The following is a 21,051-nucleotide window of genomic DNA, read 5'->3' as shown; positions in this document are numbered from 1 at the left end:
CAATTTAGAATCATCCTGTATAATCATACATAGAGCAGGAGGGTGATGTATAGAATCACCCTGCTACCGTCCATTTATCTCTTCATATGCTAAGTGCAGGTCATTAGACAAAACGTAGCTTTTTAAATTTTTCTTTTATGCGACTTTTCTAATACCAAATTTTCAAAAGTTGGTTTTTAGCAAATCTTTTAAACTATTAGTTTATTTTTCAACTTTAATCAATCTGCATTTTCTTAACAGACTAGTTTTTTAAAACCAACAAGCACAATTTTTAATAATTAAAATATTAATTTTATTGTTTAACAATACATCTAACTGACGCAATTTAAAATTCAGTTACATCATAACATAGCCAGCTTACAATTTTTGTGAATGCATGTTCAATTATTATAATTAATATGGCAATATATTTACATGCTTATGGAGTCGAACCAGTTGAGTTTATGTTACAATCACTCTTAACAAAGGAGAAGGAAATAAAGTTCGAATTCAGAACGATGATCAAAGCATATTTATAAATATTCACGCCATTGTTATGTGCAATAAAAACCCTCCTAACGTCACGCACTGTATATCTCGGCTTTGGAATAATCATTTTATGTAAGTATGTAAGGAATTATTGCGTTTCCCATTGCGTGCTGTCGTGGTAAAATAGTTAATATATCCAATTAACATCTAAAAAAATCCTTAGTTAGATTACCGATGAAGGCAAAGCTGTCTCGATCTTCGAAAAAAATCGATGTTCTATAGAAGTATTGTATGCACTATATTTTTCTAGAAAGAACAGTATGCGCGTGGAAGCATGACCAAGAAAGAAAACATAATTGATATTTAATAGATAATTAAATAGGTAACATGAAAATAAATCTGACAAAGCCATCCTTTGCTGTCAGCTATTTAATTTTTTCAGAGCTAATTTCAAATTTAATTTCAGAATTCTTTATTTTCCAAGAATATGAAGCAATATATAGGCATGATTGTATAATAATCTAGCCATGAATGTATATTAATTTCGAGCTTTCTTCCTCTTCACTGTTATTTCCACCTTTTCCTTCATCTGTTTTAGGATTTGCAGCAGGTGCTTCTTTATTTTTTTCTGCTCCATCAACATACTCCGTACTAGAAAGATTTTCTGGAGCATCACTTCCTTCTATTGATGAAAGAAATTCAGTATCAATTTCTATAAAGATTTTATCGGGTATATCTGTCATATTCCTAGCAAGTCTGCACTTCGAAGTAAATACTTGTTCTTCCTACAGATGGGAGGAAACAAATGCATTAAAAGTATGAAGAATATTATCGAATTTTATAAATTAATTCATTTAAAATCAACTTAAAATATTCATTATTCTTAAAGCATATTTTCTTGAATTCTCATTGTTAAAGATTAAAACATTCTTATTCAAATAACAATGCTTTAAGAAATTTATTTTTAAAATTTTATCATGAGAAAAAGAAGAAATTTCTTGAATAACAGCTGAAAATTACCATAAGGGCTTACATCTGCTATCGGAAATGTACAAATCCATGAAAAACCCATTACAATATTACGATTAAAAACATTTATTCATAAATATGGGAACATGCAAATTAAATGGATATTTTTAGGATTAAGAATGCTAAGATTATATTGCTGATTCCGTAGGAATTCATGCAAACATTTCACTTCTGTTCTTCAGTAGAAAAAATGCTATTTTTTATCATTTAATAGCACCAAATTTTGCTATTTAAACAAACTTAGATTAAAATTACAGAACGTATAAATTTAAACGTTTTTGCAAAAGTTTCTATTATTAGTAGTGTTATTCTTTTTCATTTTTGATGCAGACGATTATGAAAAAATTCTGTATTGAGAGGCATTACGCAATTATATGGCTCCAGAAATATCTTTCATTAATAGGCTATTAGTATAGGAAGCAATATACCATGCTTCCACTAGAAAGTATCAAAATATTATTAATAACTTAGTATTGTTCTAAACTGCTCATTTTGTCACTCTGAAAAACATGCTACTATTTGGATGACAAATGAGGAATCTTATACCACTTGGACTCAAAATAGGTAATTGTTTTGTCTCAAATGTGATTCGCTTCTAAAAAATAAGCATTAATGTCTAAAGCGGCTATTACAGAAAGAATTAATAATGTACCAAAATGCATTCAATGGAATTTTTTGAATTTCTTTTATAATTATAAAGTTATTTTGAATGACTCACATTTGAAAGTATTACAAATGACTTCTTTTGATAAGCAATTTTTTAAATGTTTGTGGATTTTTGAAATCCAAAAAACATTAATGGGAAATATTTCTGTTGTTATACGATTGTAAATTTCTCTCTAATGAATTTTTGTGTAACCATTCTAAATCATAATAAATCTAAATTTTTTAAGTCGATTTGAATAGAATTGGGAAAGTGAAGAGAACAGAGATGTTCAAGAATATTTTGAAAGTTTTTAGACTATTACATATTAAAATAATTTCATTGTGTTTGAAATATTATGCACTTTTTTATAGAAACATTTTCATTGACTTTATCTAAAAGAAATTATTTTCTAGCCTTAAAAATGAATTTTTCCAGAAAGTTCCTTGTTGTATGCTTCATAAATCCTTAGATAAAACAATTCAATCTGAAATAAAAAAAATCGCGATATTATTCATATAGTTTCAGATGAAAATTAGCGTAATCCTGACTAGCATTTAGACCCATCAAGCAGGATATCAGCTAGAAAAACACTCGTCTTGGAAATAGCCTAAAAACCTATATGGTGTAAAATGATCTTTTTTGTACTTTTTCGTCCCTGCTCTTCAAATTTTTCATACCTGTCCGGCCCTCTGCATACAGTTTCTTGAATGTATTTATGAAAAAAGAGAAAAGGAAAAAGAACCTAAAAGTGTCTCTTCCTCATGTTTATACCATTTTGTCAATAGATCTGTCTGAACCGCGCATGAGCATTGATGCTCACGCTTACTTATCAGATGATAACAAAAGTATTAACTGTATATCTGTTCTTAAATTGTTCATTACAACTACTTCTTAAAAATAACTTTAGAATACTTTATTTTCAGAGAGCAGGATACAATAAGTAAATTTATATTAATCTAACATGAAGAAATTTGAACTCAATAATCATCGCTGTAACTTTCATCATACTCAGGATCTGGATCATTTTGATAACTTTCATCTGCTTTGACATCATATTCTAGGCTTTCTGATGTTTCGCTGTTTTCATCCGTTGATGATTCGGAATCACTGTAAATTTCTACATAGATTGGCAACGGTGCATTTCTCATGTTTGCACGTCTGCACCTCGAAGTAAATGCTTGCTTTTTCTAAAGAATGAGGAAAATGAATTATAAAAATAGGTATTTAGGAAACAAGGCATGTGTGGTTATTGTTTACAAAAAATAGCTTGTTTTGCTTGAAAATTTTTTTCAAGCATATTTTTTTTAAAAAGGAAAACTTTCAACGGTAATAAATTCTGAAGATTTAACAGGAAATTTTCGACCATCTGATTCTCGTTTTATTCTTTTGTTAAATTAAATTTGTTTACCTCCCCCTATAATGATATATTACTTTCAGAAAGACCTTTTATATAAGTCCATAGCTTATTTAAAATTTTTTTTAATGAAAATGTAGTAAAACATTATAAATTGTTTATAAAATCGGGAAATTAAATTTAAAAGAATAATTTGCATAATAAGCAAATAACGAGTTATCCACTCCATCGAGTCACACTTTATCAAAGTTCTTAAATACACTCAAACAAATTACTTCCGTATATATCTACGAAAATGTTTACTTACACATATCAAGCCTGGCTCACAAGAACATGTGAAAGGATATCCACAAGGTTCATCTGAAATACAAAATAAAATAAATATAATAAAAACCTGTCTTCACTAATAATAGCATAATAATAACCTAACAATGATAGTCACACTATCACCAAAAGGAAAAAAAAAATTTTCAAGCAAAGAAAGCTATTTTTTGTAAACAATAACCACACGTGCCTTGTTTCCTAAATACCTATTTTTTCTGTTGCATGTTGCATGCTTGAATTCCTGTCGCATGTTTGATGCCAGATATAATTCAAACCCTGATTAAGGCAATCTCCTGCCTGGGCTTAGAATTCTTCTAGAAAATGGGAAAACCACCATCCTAGCTTTTAGAAAAGAAAACAAAAAAGTAATAAAATTATTTAAGGAGCTCTTAAAATACGAGGCCGTAGATATAGGCCTTGTAGTCCTAAGCGTAATCAGAATCTGATGTATTTAGAGGATAAACATATCTTTTTAACAAAAGCAAAAAAATGTAATCAGCGTATTCTGCGTATTTGTATACATGCAGTAATAAACCATACTGTTATAAGCTGTGTTTCTGTTCAATATTTGTAACTATTGTTATATTAATAACAGCAAAGTTGGTGCAAAGTAAGCATATCAAACTAGTATTATCGCTAACAGTCTGTACCAATAAATGGGACAAGAAAATTCTTTAAATATGTAAGGTATATTTAATTTTATAACAGTTATTTTAATTTAAGGCATCTTTCCTATCTTATCTAGCTTCAACTTACAACTCCCTACCAGAATGAGTTTTTAGAATCGCGTTAAATGCAAACGTGGAGAAGAATGGTATTTAAGTGAAGTTCAACTGGCTTCGAGAGAGGATTCCTGAATAGCGCGCGGTTGCCTCTGGGCTACGTCTCCCTAAGCTGTTGTTGCGCTCAGCTGTATTACGTGCCTTTTGATAGTTAGTTAATTTAATATTATGGGCCAACTACTTTAGAACTGTGTTAGCTTCGACTAAATCTCTTAGTTAGTCATTAGTTAAGTTCTTATTTCTTACTTTTGTGTTTAAGCCCAAGTAGAGGCTCTCAGAACCCGCACAATTCCAGCAAAACCCACGTTACCATTTTCACTTACTGCAAAAACTTGAACACCAAACACTAATCGATTATCGCTCAGATTGAGTTCACGTGAAGCTTCAGAAGCGGAACTTTCGTCTGATTGGTTGTCTCTACCCGGAACTGAGGTCCAGCCGAGACATTTTCGGTGAGGTTTGAAAAACTCCCGTGTAGCCGCAACATTGTTTCCGTGGCTAGGCAGGACTTCGCTTCAGGCGGGCTCTTTTTTCTAGGAATCCTTACGTTTAAACCAGTGCTATCAGAATCTCGTTTCTCAGAAAAGTCCCGTCTAGCAGGGACTGTAGCCATGTGTGATAACCTCTTAACTGATTTTGTCATACACAAAGTATGGAATACATCATGTACAAAATACAATTGATGGAAATCTAAGTCGGTTTGGAAATTATGAATTATCAAGAAATATAAATTAGTAATGCATTATTGGAATCATTAATTCTTTTAATGTGAGTTTAAAAATGACACATTTGCATTCTTGGAGTTCCGGAATTTAGGGTAACTTTCTCTAACTGAAAGACAGATATAGAGGCTTTATCTGTAGCTGAGGTCCGAAAAGCTAGACTTCCTTTTGTCAGTATTATTTAACGCAATGGTCAGAGTTCTTCAATTCACACTTCTTCAATTCTACACTAAACACATTGGTAATTTTCTGAATCGGCAGTATGCAGGTACATGATCTTGCTTCTGCAACTTTGGATTTTTTATGAGATTACGGCAGAGCCACAGGGGCTATCTAACTAAGGGGAGGGATGCCTTCGTAGAGGACTTTCTAGAGAAAACTGGCTCGTATTCGCGTTTCACATGGGGAAAAACTACGAAAACGCCCATGCCTCCAGTCTGTTCGCGAGATTTGAACCTCGGATCGAACTCCCACTGTTCAACGACTTTACCGCTCGGCCGCTGGTGGGCCTCTGCAAATTTGGTAGATTTTAGTCTAAAATTAAGGTGGTTGCGTAAGGAACATTAATGCTTTCTAATGCAGAAATATGCTGTAGAATTAAATAAAATGCTTTGTGTCAGTATTTTGTTGAGCTGAAAAAGCTCGATGTGACAATTTCGTCATATATTTTTTATATATGTTACCTTAGAATTTCCTGTTTTCAGAAACCTGTCTTTGCTACATGGAAGCATTTAAAATACACGAAATTGTATTTTAAGTCGGAAGTGCCGAAAGTTCTGTCGAGTAGTTTCGTGGCAGAAGAAGGGTAATAGAATATTTGGACTCGAGCTCCTCCCTGGAGGATTCTTTTTTAAAACTGGAATGGAGCCGGACGAAGTCGCACTGTCTTCTACACAGTACCCAAGGCCCATGCTAAGGATATCCAGAGCTCCTAGCCATGATAAATTTCGTGAACTTACGTTATTTTTGAATGGAATTACAAAATATAAAAAATTGATAAAAGTGCATGCAGTGGTTTTAGTATTAATCATGCTATGTCTTCGTATTTTGTAGTTTTAACTGAATTATGTTTTCCCCTTTGTTCTTTAAGCTGGAAACATTACATGCACTTTATCTCTAAACTCAAAAAACTATGTTAAAGAAAAATATTTTTTGTTAGATAGCGCTAGTAGATTTGTCACATTCTTGAGGATGTCACATTGTATCATCCATCCTATTACCTTCTTGAGGCTAATTAATGGGAGAAATTATTAGTTGGAAATGCTTGTTTTTCCTTCTTCTTGGCGTGTGCCACGTGGAAATTTGTGAACGGTCCTATCCTGCGTCACTTTTGTGTTGTTGGCACTTTGGAGGCTTTGGGCAGGAAGAAACTTTTTTCTTTTTCGTCTTTTTTGATGATATCAATTTAGATTTTAGGGATAGCAATGGATGAAAACGAATTGTATCATTGCTTTGATGGCATTTAATTTTTGTCGATTCCCTGATCAAAGATCTGTTATAGTGTGAAACAACAAATGGACATCGGGGACTATTCGAAAGCTTCCATGTAGAGCATTGTCAAGCACAATGACAAAAGAATATTTCTAGTTTATGATTCTTTCCGTAGTCTGAAACACACAAGATAGCCTAAATTCTTTACAAAGATTACAAATCTATAAACATATTCAGAAAAATGTTTTATTTAATTCATTCCTGCAATCAGTTTATATTATTATGTAAAAACAACTTTTAGTATTGCTACAGAAATAGAGTTAAATTAAAATTAATAAATCTTAAAATTCGTTTAAGAAATAATACACTCATATGAATTTTTATTGTGTTTAAGGGCGTGGATATATTTTTGATTTAGTGGAGAAATATCTAAACACAGTTCTGATAGTGATAGATTAAACCTAACATGACAAAACAGAATTATTTCAACTGTCAAAAAGCAACAAACAGCAAAATAAAAATTCTGATGTGTACACTACATGACTTCCTTGTATGGAATATTAAATTATATGCATTTTTTCTTGCATTTCATTTAAACTTATTGAATTGAATTAAATCTACTTCGTCGATAGCGCATAAACCACAATAGAATAAATGCACTCTTTAAAATTCACTGTATTTGTTTACCATAGCGACACTCTGACGCTAGGTTCACTTAACAGCGTTACATTTATCTTATTATAACTTAAATGCACAAAATTTATATCATTTGTAGAATTATCTGATCCTTGTCACATGTTCTATTCAAATATTATAATGAATCTAAAACGATATATAATAGGAATTAAATAAACTAAACAAAAAAGAAACAGTTTTTCACAGACGATTCAGTATTTCTCATTCAATTAACTCAGTTCTCACTTCCCGACAAGGGAAAAATACAAAAAATCTCAAAATATCGATATTAAAAATTAAAGTAAATCTTAAACGCATATTTCCTCGAATAAATTCCAGGATGGATTAAGCTATAATAGTTGAAGAATAATAAAAGAAGGCGTTATCTTTGTTGTTGCGAAGCTTAGTTTTTCTAGATTGGCAACAAATCCGCTATTCTGCCAAATTTCAAATGTAACAAACATGTCCGCCACTGATTAGGCTTAGCCGCACTTAAACAACTTTTAAATTGTTGATAACTCTAAAAATATTACATGCAGATTTACTAAAAGCATAAAAACCTTAACCGAAAGATAAGAACAACATAATTCAATCATTTTTAAAGCAAAAAATGCACAATTTACAAACATAGAAGAGCAAAGAAACAGATCTATGAGCCGGGTAACAAAGTGGATATATATATATATTTGTATACGTTTGGTGCGGCCGATTGCAACCAAACTACGAGGTGCACATCTACATGTTATAGCTGTCCTATATACTAAATTTCAACGTTCTGAAGCTACCTGTTTTTGAGTTATGCGAGATACGTACGTACAGACACCACGAAAAATTCTCCTCAGAATTCATTTTAAATCAGTTTTATAATTTTTTGGAGAAAAAGAGTTTTTTATTCTGTCCTTACGTACAGATGTCACGCAAAAACATCGCTAAATTGCATTCGATAGCGGTCAAAATGAATTTTTTCGTTGAAATATGATGCCTGAAACTTTTCGCGATTACAATACTTCCTTTTTACTTCGTACAAGGAAGTAAAAAGCGGAAAACATAATAATATAAAATAATGTAATGCCGCTAAAAATATCTGATTGCCTTTTAATGGAGTTAATATTTCAAAACTAAAATTCAAAATCTCGAGAAATTCTTACAGTTATTATTATTATTACTGTTATCTGCTTTTGAAAGTTTTTGAAGGGTAAGAAGAAAACACTTCTTTGTATTTAGAGTTAAAAAAACGGAACGATGTTATGCATTCCTTTATTTTAATTAAGCAGTTATTTTATGTTTTGGATCTTTACTGTCATTTCTCTATTCCATTTTCCACCCAAAATGCAGATTTAGTTCGCGTGTATTTAAGGTGAGATTTTTAGATTGAAAGACAGATATGTTTCGCCTTTCTAGGCTACGTTGCTACATAAGATAAGATTTTGCAGTCTTCGGCCTTGCCTTATATTTGCCGATAACTGATATCCACGCAGGTAAAGTTTTGTGCTAACTTCGAGTTAACCGATCAGTATAGCCTTCAACTATTACTTTACATGAATTTAAATTTTACATTTGAACTTACTGTTATTCTTAAGTTATCTCGCCACAAATATTTGGCTGAGTCATAAAACAAAATGGACCTTCTATTATTATTCAGTTTTAAATAAACGGTCATTACACCTTCGTAAGTTTCAATTGTTACTTAAGGCTAATTCACTTAACATTTATCAAGAGTTTGGACACTTGGATGATTGCAAAGAACACTAAACTCTGAAATTATCTGAAGACTAAAGTAGCTAAAATCTTTTACTAAAACATTATTCTTATGGTTATGGTTAGGTGATTAACTAATGTTATTGTACTCGTATATCCCATTTTCTCGGTCTTTTATTTGGTCTCTTTTTGGTCTTCTGAGAAGAAGAAAATTTCTGTGCACTATATTGGAAACACTGCAAAAGCATGACATGTTTAAAAAACTGTTAACGCCTGCATGTAATCTGCACTCCCATCGTCGTCTTCTGTCAAAGGTCGTTGTGGTAATATTTGATCTAATGAATACATTTTTATTCAAATTAAGCATAATTTTTTTGAAAAATTTCTCTTTTACTAATTAATTTAACTTGCATTTTTAATGATATAAAATGTTCCAGAGGCAAATGCTCTTTTTTAAAAGTCAATTCGAATGCAAAATATTAATACCAAGTGCCTCAGTCTAACATAAATGATCAGTGAGATGTGATATTCTAACAAGTAGCGAACATAATTCCGACTCTATTGAAAAGAGGTACATCATATAATTAAATTTGAAAAAAAAAAAAAATATATTGGCCACTGAATTGGGAGGTAGATCTAATTACAAATCTAATACCTATTAGATCTAATTACAAATCTAATATTATACCTATTAAATCTAATTACAAATCTAATATTACACCTATTAGATCTAATTACAAACCTAGTAATATGCCTATTAGATCTAATTACAAATATTAGACAGAGAAAATTAGAGGAAAAGTCTTGAAAAATTGTCGCTATATTAATTTTTGTAATAATTTAAACGAAATAAAGAGTCAAATTATCAAATCTAAAAAATGTTAGGTAAAACTAAATGTCAAAAAGGATAATTATCTCAACTTTTGCTTTTAAAAATGCAGATGAATTATTAAATGCATAGGGAAAAGTCTAAAAACAAATTAGATATGATCGAAATAGCAGAATAAGATTAATTAAAGAAAAATTTGTAATAGCTAAACTGCAAAGTTTTGAAATAAGTTGTGAACAATCAAATAATGGCACAGAGTTGCTTTTTATAGTTTAAGTTCGCTAATGTTTTAAAAATAAATACTGATTTAAAATTTCAACAATTTAAGGAAGTATTCCGTAATGTCGGACGAATTCCTTCTTAAATCACACTGAAACATACATTAACAAAAGGAAATTCTCTGTTTTGGGTTAGTACCTAATTTATAGGTTAATATAATCATACATATTATAGGTTATGCTAGTTTAATACAGTCTTTCTGCACCTGTACCTGCACAGTTGATTAAAGTGTTCGAAGTGTCAGAATGGTAACCTTTAGCGGCCAGACACATAGCACAATGGTAGACACATAGCAGTTGCTTGAAACAAACGTTGGTGAATATGCCCGCGGGGATTCTTGCACATGCCGCTGTAATGTCTTGACGAAAGACCTCCAGAATAAACTATTTCCTGCGTTATGCGATATCTTTCAAGGTCCGCCAAAGCCATTTTGATTCACTTTCCTATATCACACGTCACATATTACAGTCATGAGAGCACCGACATGCGCTGAGCAAGCAGCCATACTATACATGTTTTGAAGATAATTCAATTTCGAAACCAATACGAATCAATCATCTGTTAAAGTGTGCATATATTTTTCTGATGGACCCTGTGTATATGGAAACCGAATTTTTAGTTTTAATATGAATGAAATTTCCTGTTTTTTTCACCACTTGCTTCAGATCTTTAAACTCCAAAAAGAACTCAGCTTTAAAAGAAATAACACTGACGTGACTGAAATTCCAGATATCAGGAAATAATATTCCATGTGCAGCTTTTACGTGTTGTGAATCTTATGTTCCTTGCCGCATCAAATCAGAGAAAGTGTTTTATTCTATGCCGAGAATCCGAATTATCAAAAACATCATGACACCCAACTTGTGCCGTTTGGAATTCTAAGAGATTTGAATGCACTTTTGAAGGGCTCCGAAACCTCTCCAGGAAAATAAAATTAATAAAATGTTATGACAATAAATAACAAGAAAAAAATAAGAATCAAAATAAGAAAACAGATTAGGGAATTACATTCTGAGCGGAAATTTGTCAAGATGAATCGAATGATCGAGTGGTTGGTTTTTTGAAACTGTATATTTGATAAGTTTCTTCTCATTCTCGACCTTTCGAAAATTTCTGGAATGCACTCCAAGCTTCTTTAAACTTAGCTTCGTATAAACAGAGGCTAGTTAATTGCTTTAGAGTCACTTCATAATGAATTTTCATATCAAGAACATTATGGTTTCTTAGAGGTTCGTTCGCCAGCTTTCTGTGCATTTTTAACTCTGAGTTTCAGAGTTTTTGTTAGCAAATATTCATCAATAGAGTGTTGTGTTTCACTCTCCTCGCGACGTCCTAACCCCAAACTATGGTGATTTATCTACTGCAGAAAAGCATAACATTATTTATTGACTCAAGTGCATTTTTGATTTGAGTATTTGCATTTTGTTATAAAGATTTTATTTGTTTTATTTTGTATTCTATTTATGAAAGATATAAAGTCAGCCATCCTCGTATTCCAGTTGATTTTTCCTTAAGTCATAATTAACTAGCTTAGTACTTTGAAGGGGAAAATATATCCACTCCACTATATCGTCAAGTAGCCAATGTAAAAATAAATATGAAAATGCAGAACTTTCCGCGAAAGAAGTCATTTCTAAATCTGCAGAGCTACATGAGTTATCGTTTGCAAAATGCAACAGAAATACCGCTGTGAAGGAAAGGTACAGGACACAAAACAAATTAAATGATTATAGGATTCACAAAAACAAGTGATGATCGGCCTCTGTATGTGTGCTGCGGAAATGTGTTGATTAAAAGTTCCATGTTATGTTTCTTGCTAAACCGGGCGTCCTCTTGAGGAAAACCAACCCGAGCTGAAATATAAATTGTCTAATTTTTTCAAAAGGGATTGCAAAGGAATTTTATCTTCACAGAAACCTGTGACAACACTTGCTGAAATTAATAGTAAAAGACTACTGGAGTCTTCTTAATAAGTTACTATAGTGTAGCTCGAGCTGATGAAGCTCATACCGTTGCGGAGATTATTATTAAACCTTACAAAATCTTGTACATTCAATAATTTTAAATATTTTCTTGATGAAAAGCTCTTACTTAGCCTCTAACATTCCTTTATCAAATAACACAGTTGCTGACATATTCGATGATATAAGAAAAAATATTTACCAGTAGCATCAGATGTATCAAACTCGCCCTACAAATGAATTAATATACTAACGAAAAAATAGCATACATAAATGCTACCACCAGGCAAATACCTGAAATGTCAAGTATTTGCATGGTGGTAGCGTTTATGCTATTTATTCGTTAGGTTTGTTCATAAATCTGTCAGGAGCATATGAATTGAATTGAATGTGACTGACTGAACTGGAAGAACTCAGTTTATTATATGGATCTTATTGATCCTATCGCCAGTAATGTGAAATCTGTTGTAACTTAAATTATTTGATTTAGTTAAATTTAGATTTTGGAAGAGCTTTATGTATGACCAAGTTTTGATAATATTGTAAGGTGTTCTGAGATTATTCGCTTAGCATTTCACTAGGTTCCTCGACATTACGTTTAACAAGATAAAATTGTGGAACTCTATAATTGTCTGAGTATTATTGTTACAAGAAATCTTTACCAATACTCTGTTTTCATGACTTAATGCTTTCATGACAATTTCTTAACAAATGCGCATCAGATATAAACACATAGTCTGTGAAATTTGGATTTACTTAAATATAAGAAATCCAATCCAATATAGATTTCATAAATATCAAAATTAAACCAGATTTTGGCATTTATTTTAATTCAAAATCATATTATTAAGTGGAGTTACAAATGATTACACTCTACCAAAGTACATTATGTATAGTGTTAGAGATTGATTTATTAATTATAATAAGGTTTCAATAACTTATAAACATTATCAGTTAGATATAATATAAAAGCACATGAAAAGGACCTATCATAAATTGTATCAGTCAGAGATATTCTTGAAAAATGAAATAGATGAATGATTAAGAAATGCTTAAATTACATTTAAACACTCGGCTAATTAAATGTCCTCTTTTAATTTGAAACATTAAATTACAATTATTTTTAATGCCACCACTGAATGGACTTTTAACGGAGGCAGCATGTCTAATAACTGATCAGCCAAACTGCTCAAATGGATAAAGGCTTTTCAGAGTAACTTGACAATGAGAAACCTAGAAAGACTAAGATATAGACGTTTTTGATGCTTAAAATGCTCGTTTTTGATGATCAATCCGTTTTAAGAATGAGATCTTAAGTCCTTCTGGAATATTTTGGAATTTAACAATTTAATCCTTTAAGGCAGGGGTTCTCAACCGGTGGTACGCAAGAGAAAAATACGTGGTGCGCAAAGAAGCAAAGTATTTTTAACTATTAAATTCAAAAATTAAAACCCCAACATCTTGAATGAGATTTTTCTCTAACACTCATAAATGTATACGATCTGAAAAGCGTTGTCCAAGAGTGAGGTGGTAGTAGTACTTTGTAGTGGTGGTACTTAAAGGTTTTCAATTTTTGTTTAGATGGTACGCATTAGTCAAAAGGTTGAGAACCGCTGCTTTAAAGTAAAGGTGTCCAACTTATAGCTTTTCTGGTCCACAATGGAAGATATTTTGGGTCGTACAAATTATTTCTAAAACCAGTGGCAGCTTGAAACCACCAAAACAAGTGAATCATTTCCGGATTTGCTCAAGTTTGACCGCTGAACGAAATTTTTGAATTTCACCTCTAGAAGTGAAATGTGCAGGTTTGACTGCGTTAGTTCAAATTTGTTCAGTGTGTATTATGTATATATATATATATATATCGTTTAAGTAAATCATTAATTTAGTTGATTCATATGGCAAGCCATCACTGATTAAGACTAACAATAGTTTATGAGAAAAAAAGTAAAAACATATTTCTATAATTCAAACTTTATTAATTTAAGATTTTTAATATAATGGCAACAATATAGAATTATTTTGACATTGTGCGATATACATAACCTTTTTACACATTTTTTACACATAATATTTCATTATTATTTATAATTTTGAAGTTAACAAGAAATAATAAAATTAATATGATATTTTGCCTTGAATTTGAGAAAGTAATGCATCAAGGTCTGTTTCGATTGAAGTAGATGCAATTCGCTATGTGTTCATCCGACATTCTAATTTTACTCTTAGTGTCATCTAATAATGTAAGCATCACTGCGCAGTAAAGCAATATTAGTTTCTGGATTTATAAAAGTCCAGTAAAAGAGATATGATCAATTTTTTAAAGTATTTCTTGAATGTCAAATTGCAACTCTATGCAATCTGTTTGAACATTTGCTTGCAGTATATCTGTATCGACTGTAAATAGAGTCGTAAAAATACAAAAAATGTTGATTATTTTTCCGAAAATATTGAAATTTACTTTCAAATTCTTGTATCAGATCGAAAAGAAAGGCTGCTTATTTTTCATCTACATATTTATTTAACATGTCTTAGTTGCACAAACAACATGATAAAATGTAGGAAATAATTTTCCACACAGCTCGAAAATGGATTTGAAAAGAACATTACACCACTTTAAACGCACCTTGAAGCACGTGAAAATATAAATCGTTCCTATCTATTGCAACTTGAAGATGGGAAACACAGTGGAAATACTAATTTTCATATCTTCACCTTGCGATATACAAACAATACATTAAAATGAAGGTAATGACTTCGCGCACGAGTCAAAAGAAGATTTTGGAACCGCCACGCCACTCAAAACGCATTTTATTTCGCTTCAAATCGAAACGTCAAATCCGGCCTTTCCCGTGTAAATCCAGTCTCAAACCCTCACCAGAACAGTAAAATGCATCACTGGGGTGGTGTCTTGATATTAATATTCCATTTCAATTAACATTCCAGTTCGTACATAAAATAAAAATAGTTCAGTTTTAATATTTACTTAATGCATTTGATCAAAACTGCAATTTAGCAAAAAAAAAAAATCATCTTCAAGCATTTAATCAATTTTCTCTCTCTATCCCATCCTTTCTTAACCTTTGGTTCTAAAATACTTTTAGTTGAATTGAGTGCTGAGAAAGATAATTTTAATTGCTTGTTTTAAATGACAAAAAAATTAAATTAAAGGTGAAGCATTTGGTATTTCTAATTAATTCATTTGTTTAGTTGCTGAGAGATAGTATTGCTTATTTTGTGTAATAAAACTGTCTTTTTGCGGCAACGGTAACATAGAAGAAAATAATTGAAAATGTGTAGAATTTGCACTGAACCAGCAGCACGAGAAAAACGCAAAATTCAGCAACTTTGTCCAGACTGAAAAACTGGACTAGCAGTTAATATATTTTTATATATTAAAGATCCTGCATTATAATTAAAAATATGATTGTAAATTTATCACATTCAGCATTTTCGCATAAAAATTATGAATTATAAATAAAATTCAATTCGCGAAAATGCGTATTTTTCTTCTATTTCATATTTTGCTTACTGCGAGATAAGAATTTAACTATCCTTCAGGGCTAGAAAATGAAGACTATGTTCCAAAGACTTGAGAAACAGTTGTCATGTTAGAAAAATACTAATTAATGTAATATTTTTAAAAAATCATTTAAATTGTTTTTACTTTCTTTCTGAAAAGGTCTGCAAGAGAGCCGGTTCTTCAACTGCACACAGCATTCTTTTTCCGAACACGTTTCGGTACCACATTTTTCCTCACAAGTCACCCAGGCTATTCCCTAAAATATGAAAACATTTACTTTAAGTTCATCCGTTTGGTTCAGTATTTATTTGCGTCTTTTTCAGCAAGTTATAAATGAGAAATTCAGGAGAAAAAAAATAACAGATTATAGATTTTTAATATGGAATTCATCATAATGCAAAGATTTTATTTGTTTAAAAAAATGTCCACGTTAATGTCAAATTATATGAAGTTACTTTTCTAGAGACATTAGTGGTGGATTGGGTTATTTGACTGCGATAATGTAGCGCAGGTGTATCTGACGGAATATAGCCCTTTCTGAAAGATAATGGCCAGTAGGATGAGGTCCTTACAAGTGATGAAAGCTCCAGCGACCAGTCTGTTCTACAACAAGAAATAGAAACCGGAACAAACTACAAGTTTTCCTATTCTCAGCCTATATCTATTTTTTTTTTTTTTTCGTCTCTTTCTCTTTTTAAGTTTTATCATCCAATTAGCTTACAGTTGCACTTTTATCTTAAATAAATAACTTCTTTCTTTGCTTTCAAGTTAACTTTTTGAAAATTTTTCCTTTTGGACCTAAGTTATTACAAAATCATCATAATCGCCATTATTATAAAATACAAGACTTCTTTTTACGGTATATGCCAACTGCTGACGGAGGATTGGGGGGGGGAGACCATCTTTTTACCATAGGTTAGTCGGTTTTTTTCCTTGCGTATCGAGTAGGAGAGCGCCAGCCAGGAAGGCAAATGTCCGCCATAGTCGAGCAAAGAAGACAGTACTTCTATAAGAGTATTTCTATTGCTCATATGGCAGCAGGAAGCTAATGATGTAGGTTACGAGCTTATACTGAATGGTACTAAGATTATATACATAATAATACACAAAAGAATATAATAATATACAATAGGATATAGTAATGTAAATAGGCAATAAAATGCAATAGAATACAGTATGTTAACTACATTACGTATATACAGTTAAAGCATAGATGTATAAGTGAATTAACGAATTCGATACTTGATTATGCTTAAAGTGCTAAATTATGTAGTATGAGACAAATGTAGAAAAGTTCATATTCAGACATGAAACATGACACAAGTCACATCATTTACGTGAGCTGGTCAAATTCCCTCTAACTTTCCGAGTGCATGTATTTATATTTTCTTATTCTCCAGATGTGTAGAATAGATATGAGACAGTTTTACTTAGAAAGATTTTCTCGAAAGCATCCCTCACGCTTAGGCAGATAGCGCTCGTGGGCTTAAACGAACTTAACGAGCACTTAAACGAATTAAACCAAATATTCAGTTATATAAATATAACTTAAATATAAGATTCTATAAATATACTATACTAACGCAATTAAATTATTCTCATCTTGCGAACTGCAACTTATCTGTACTAAAATTTTAAATGTAAAATTTTAAATTTTACCGTACTTGTTTACATTTTAATACCTTTAAGTGCATTAATTATCCCATGTATATACAGTAAACTCTCGCTACAACGATACCCGATACAACAATAACTCCTTCTACTACAATAATGTTTTGTGGTCCCGGTGATTTTGCATATAAACTAATGTTAATCTGCCCTCAATATTGCTATATTCTCTAGAACAATAAACCTCTGTAAAACGATTTTTTCAATCTAAATTTCAGTATTATTTTCTCCCTTTATAATAATATTTTGATTTTCAAATGCTTTTCTTTCGTTTTCTTTTGTTATTTTTTCCGTCTATTAAGACTCATTGTGGATATTCAACTTATCCCTGAATAAATAGCTATTGTTCAGATTTCAAAACAGATGAAGACCACCCTTTTGGGAATTGGAGTGGGTGAGGGGGGTGAAGTGTAAATGTATGCCTAGTCTCATTTCCCAGTAAGCTTTGGAATTCTGATAAGGTTTAAGGACATCTAGACCTGTCTGGTCACCTTGTCACAGAACAAGTGCCCTTTGTTAGAGGAACAGGGGAAGATGGAGGCGGGGTGTTGTTAAGTGACGTACTGAAAAGTGAGTTCAAAGGTTGTTTTATAGTCTTTAACGATTTTGAGTTCTACGCGAAACATTTGGTTTAAACTTTTCTTTCTTTCACGCGATATTGTTCCCTAAGATGGCAGGGCGAAAGCAACTATCTTTTCGAGATAAACTGAACGTTATCAATGATATTGATGAGGGAATGAAGCAGACTGATGTGGCTAAGAAACATGGATTATCGCAATCTACAGTTGCAACGTTCCTAAAGAAGAGAAAGCAAATCGAAGATGCTGTAACTTCAAATGAAATTAACCCAGAGCGAAAACGACTGAAAGTTGCGGCAAATGAAAACATTGATGCTGCTGTTTTAAAATGGTTTCAAGAGATGAGAGCAACAAATGTCCCAATAAATGGACCTTTATTATGTGCAAAAGCACGGAAATTTGCAGCAATGCTAGGGAACGAAACTTTCAAAGCTAGCAATGGTTGGTTAATGCCTTTTCGAGATCGTCATGGAATAACTTTCCAAGAAGTTCACGGAGAGAAAAAGTCAGCCCCGATAAACGACACAAATGAATGGCGGCAAAACAAGATGAAAGAAATCTTAGAAAAGTATGCTCCAGAAGACATTTATAATGCAGATGAAGCTGGGCTGTTTTTCCAACTCCTACCCGATCGAATATTGGCATTCAAGGGTCAAAAGTGTTATGGAGGGAAGAAATCAAAGCAGAGACTGACTGTTCTTCTGTGTACAAATAGCACAGGAACGCATAGAATACAACCTCTCGTCATTGGTAAATCATTGAAGCCAAGGTGCTTTAAGAACGTGAAAAGTCTTCCCGTGGAGTATAAAGCAAATAAGAAGGCTTGGATGACGTCTAAATTTTTTTCCGAATGGTTACAGAAGTTAGACAATGAAATGAAGAAGAGAAAGAAAAAAATCGTTTTGTTGATAGATAACTGCGGTGCTCACACGTCATTTCCAAAGCTACAAAATATCGAAATCGCTTTTTTCCCTGCCAATTGCACTTCAATTTTACAGCCTCTTGATATGGGCATAATTAAGTTCTTCAAAGGATATTACAGAAAACGGTTGGTGGACTCCATACTTGACAATAAAGTAGAAGACCCTTTCAAAGCTGTAAATGTCAAGGAAGCGTGTGACAATATTGCTGGAAGTTGGTGGGAAGTAACAGAAAAAACCATTCGGAATTGCTGGAAAAAGGCCGGTCTTTGTGTTATGGAAGATAAGAAATCTGATAATGATGAAAATTCTATAGACAATGATCTCTCAGATGATCAAGAATGTGTTTTGCACATAAAAAAATCCGTATCCCAACTTGAGGAAACAAGCGGTAAAAAGTTTGGAATTAGTATAGAAGACTATTTAACAGCAGATGATGATCTTATGGTTTTCGCAGGAGTTACTGATGAGTGTGTGTGTGTGTGGGTGATTATGGCAAAGCCTCGAGGGCTATCTGCCTAACAGGAGGGATGCCTTCGTGGAGGACTTTCTAAGGAAAACTGACTCGTATACACGTTACACATGGGGAAAACATGAAGATTAACCTAGCCTAATCTAATCTAAACTTAGTATAAAGCGTGTAATAAAGTATTCTTTTTCTAGCTTAAGTATTTATTTCTCTATTTAAATATTCTTTTCAAAACTTTTTCTATTCTTATTTCACTTCGAAGTGTTTTTTTTTTTTTTTTTTAATTTCTTCTTTATTAAACTCAACAGCTGCAAAAGAGCTGAAACTAGAAAATTTGTATATGTTTGTATAGTTAAGAAATAAAATTATTTTAATGTTATAAGTGCATTTTAGAGAGGAAACGTTTTACAATAAACGACTTACCGAGATGAATATTAATAAAGTAAGAAAGAAGCTGATCTTGGATACCATTTTGAATTCTAAAGTGAACATTTATGTTTCTTGCTAAGTGTTTATATACCTAAATTATGTTATACAAACACAGATGCTGAGCAGCTGTGTTAGGTATGACATGTTTAATTTCACTTTTAATGGGATTTTTTCAAAGGAAACATATCCTTATATTATCGAAATTTATTTGCATTTGCTTTGCAAGGCATCAATAATGTGCGCATTATATTTTAAAAATAACTATAAATAGCTATAAGTAAAACTACTACTATTTAAAATTACAAGATTTAATTATCGGAAACGGAAATCGTTTCATATAGTTTCTATTTGGAAACCTCTTTTATCCAAGGAAGGTGAAAAATTATAAATCGTATATATTTATATTAGGAAATCAAAGCAATATACCTGTAGTACAGCTAAAGAATTTATATAGTTATGTAGTAATTCGGAAAAATCCTTACCTTTACTACAAACTTTTAGTACTAAAATTAGATGCTCATTAGTTTGGGGGGGAGAAAGATCTAATTTAGTTCGATTTGAAAATGGGACTCTAAAAGTCACTTTTGAGAAACCTGCCTTCATGTTGTCGACTACTTCTTATTTTGCCCTTATCATAAAAATATGGCTTTTAATAGTTAACAGAAGTTAAATTTTGAAAGAAATGTATAATTTAATATCAGTAATGAAGTTGTAAGGATCTTAAGTTTTACTAACATTTATTTTATTTCAAATCTTTACTATCACTTCTTATTTTCTACTTCCGGCCAGAATTATAAGCAGAGGATTTTATGCAAAGTTTGTCTGGCGAACGCCAAGTACTTAAGTTGTGGCTTTTTGCCAAGCAAGAGAGAGAGGAAGCAGTGAGTCAACGCAGGCCGCTTACCTTAGAAGTTACGCAGTTGCTGGTTGCCTTCCAGGCCAGAGGTTTTAATCCTCTTGATAAATTAAACGTATTGTAGTGTTCACAGTCTCTGTGCTACATACGCTTCCTGTTATTATAAGGCCAATCTTCCACGTGTATTATTCTAAAGTTAAATTAGACTTTAGTTTTATTTTTATACTTTTACGTTAGACCCCGAGTGGCGGGTCATTGTATTCCGAAGTACGGAAGTTATTGTATATAGAGAAAAATAAAGGGTTTTGTATACCCTTCGTCTGTATCCTGTCTACTTACTACAAATTAGTGAACATAGCTTTAGTAAGCTCTCTGTTCCTAGTCAGGTCCTTGTATGTTCCCGAAGAAGG

At 31.9% G+C, this 21,051-nt stretch overlaps 1 protein-coding gene across 2 annotated transcripts; it reads right to left on the bottom strand.

The window, feature by feature from the left end:
• Window positions 1-882: 882 nt before the first annotated feature.
• Window positions 883-19,887, bottom strand: LOC118181947 (uncharacterized). Of its 2 annotated transcripts, none has more exons than XM_035351189.2 (4): window positions 19,780-19,887; window positions 15,866-15,977; window positions 3,805-3,857; window positions 883-1,253 (listed from the first exon to the last, which is right to left on the bottom strand). In XM_035351189.2, the coding sequence occupies exons 1-4, from the start codon at window positions 19,846-19,848 to the stop codon at window positions 990-992; spliced, it is 498 nt and encodes a 165-aa protein (XP_035207080.1). In that variant the 5' UTR covers window positions 19,849-19,887; the 3' UTR covers window positions 883-989. The 2 variants fall into 2 exon arrangements, with proteins under 2 accessions (XP_035207080.1, XP_035207081.1); XM_035351190.2 differs by lacking the exon at window positions 883-1,253 and adding an exon at window positions 3,042-3,330.
• Between the last annotated feature and the right edge of the window lie 1,164 nt (window positions 19,888-21,051).

This window comes from Stegodyphus dumicola, chromosome 1, assembly GCF_044657685.1.
Source record: "Stegodyphus dumicola isolate Sdum_Otavi_A_Nest chromosome 1, ASM4465768v1".
Classification (NCBI taxonomy): domain Eukaryota; kingdom Metazoa; phylum Arthropoda; class Arachnida; order Araneae; family Eresidae; genus Stegodyphus; species Stegodyphus dumicola.
Note: the sequence above shows the minus strand (reverse complement) of the source record. Positions and strands in the feature narration are given on the sequence as shown.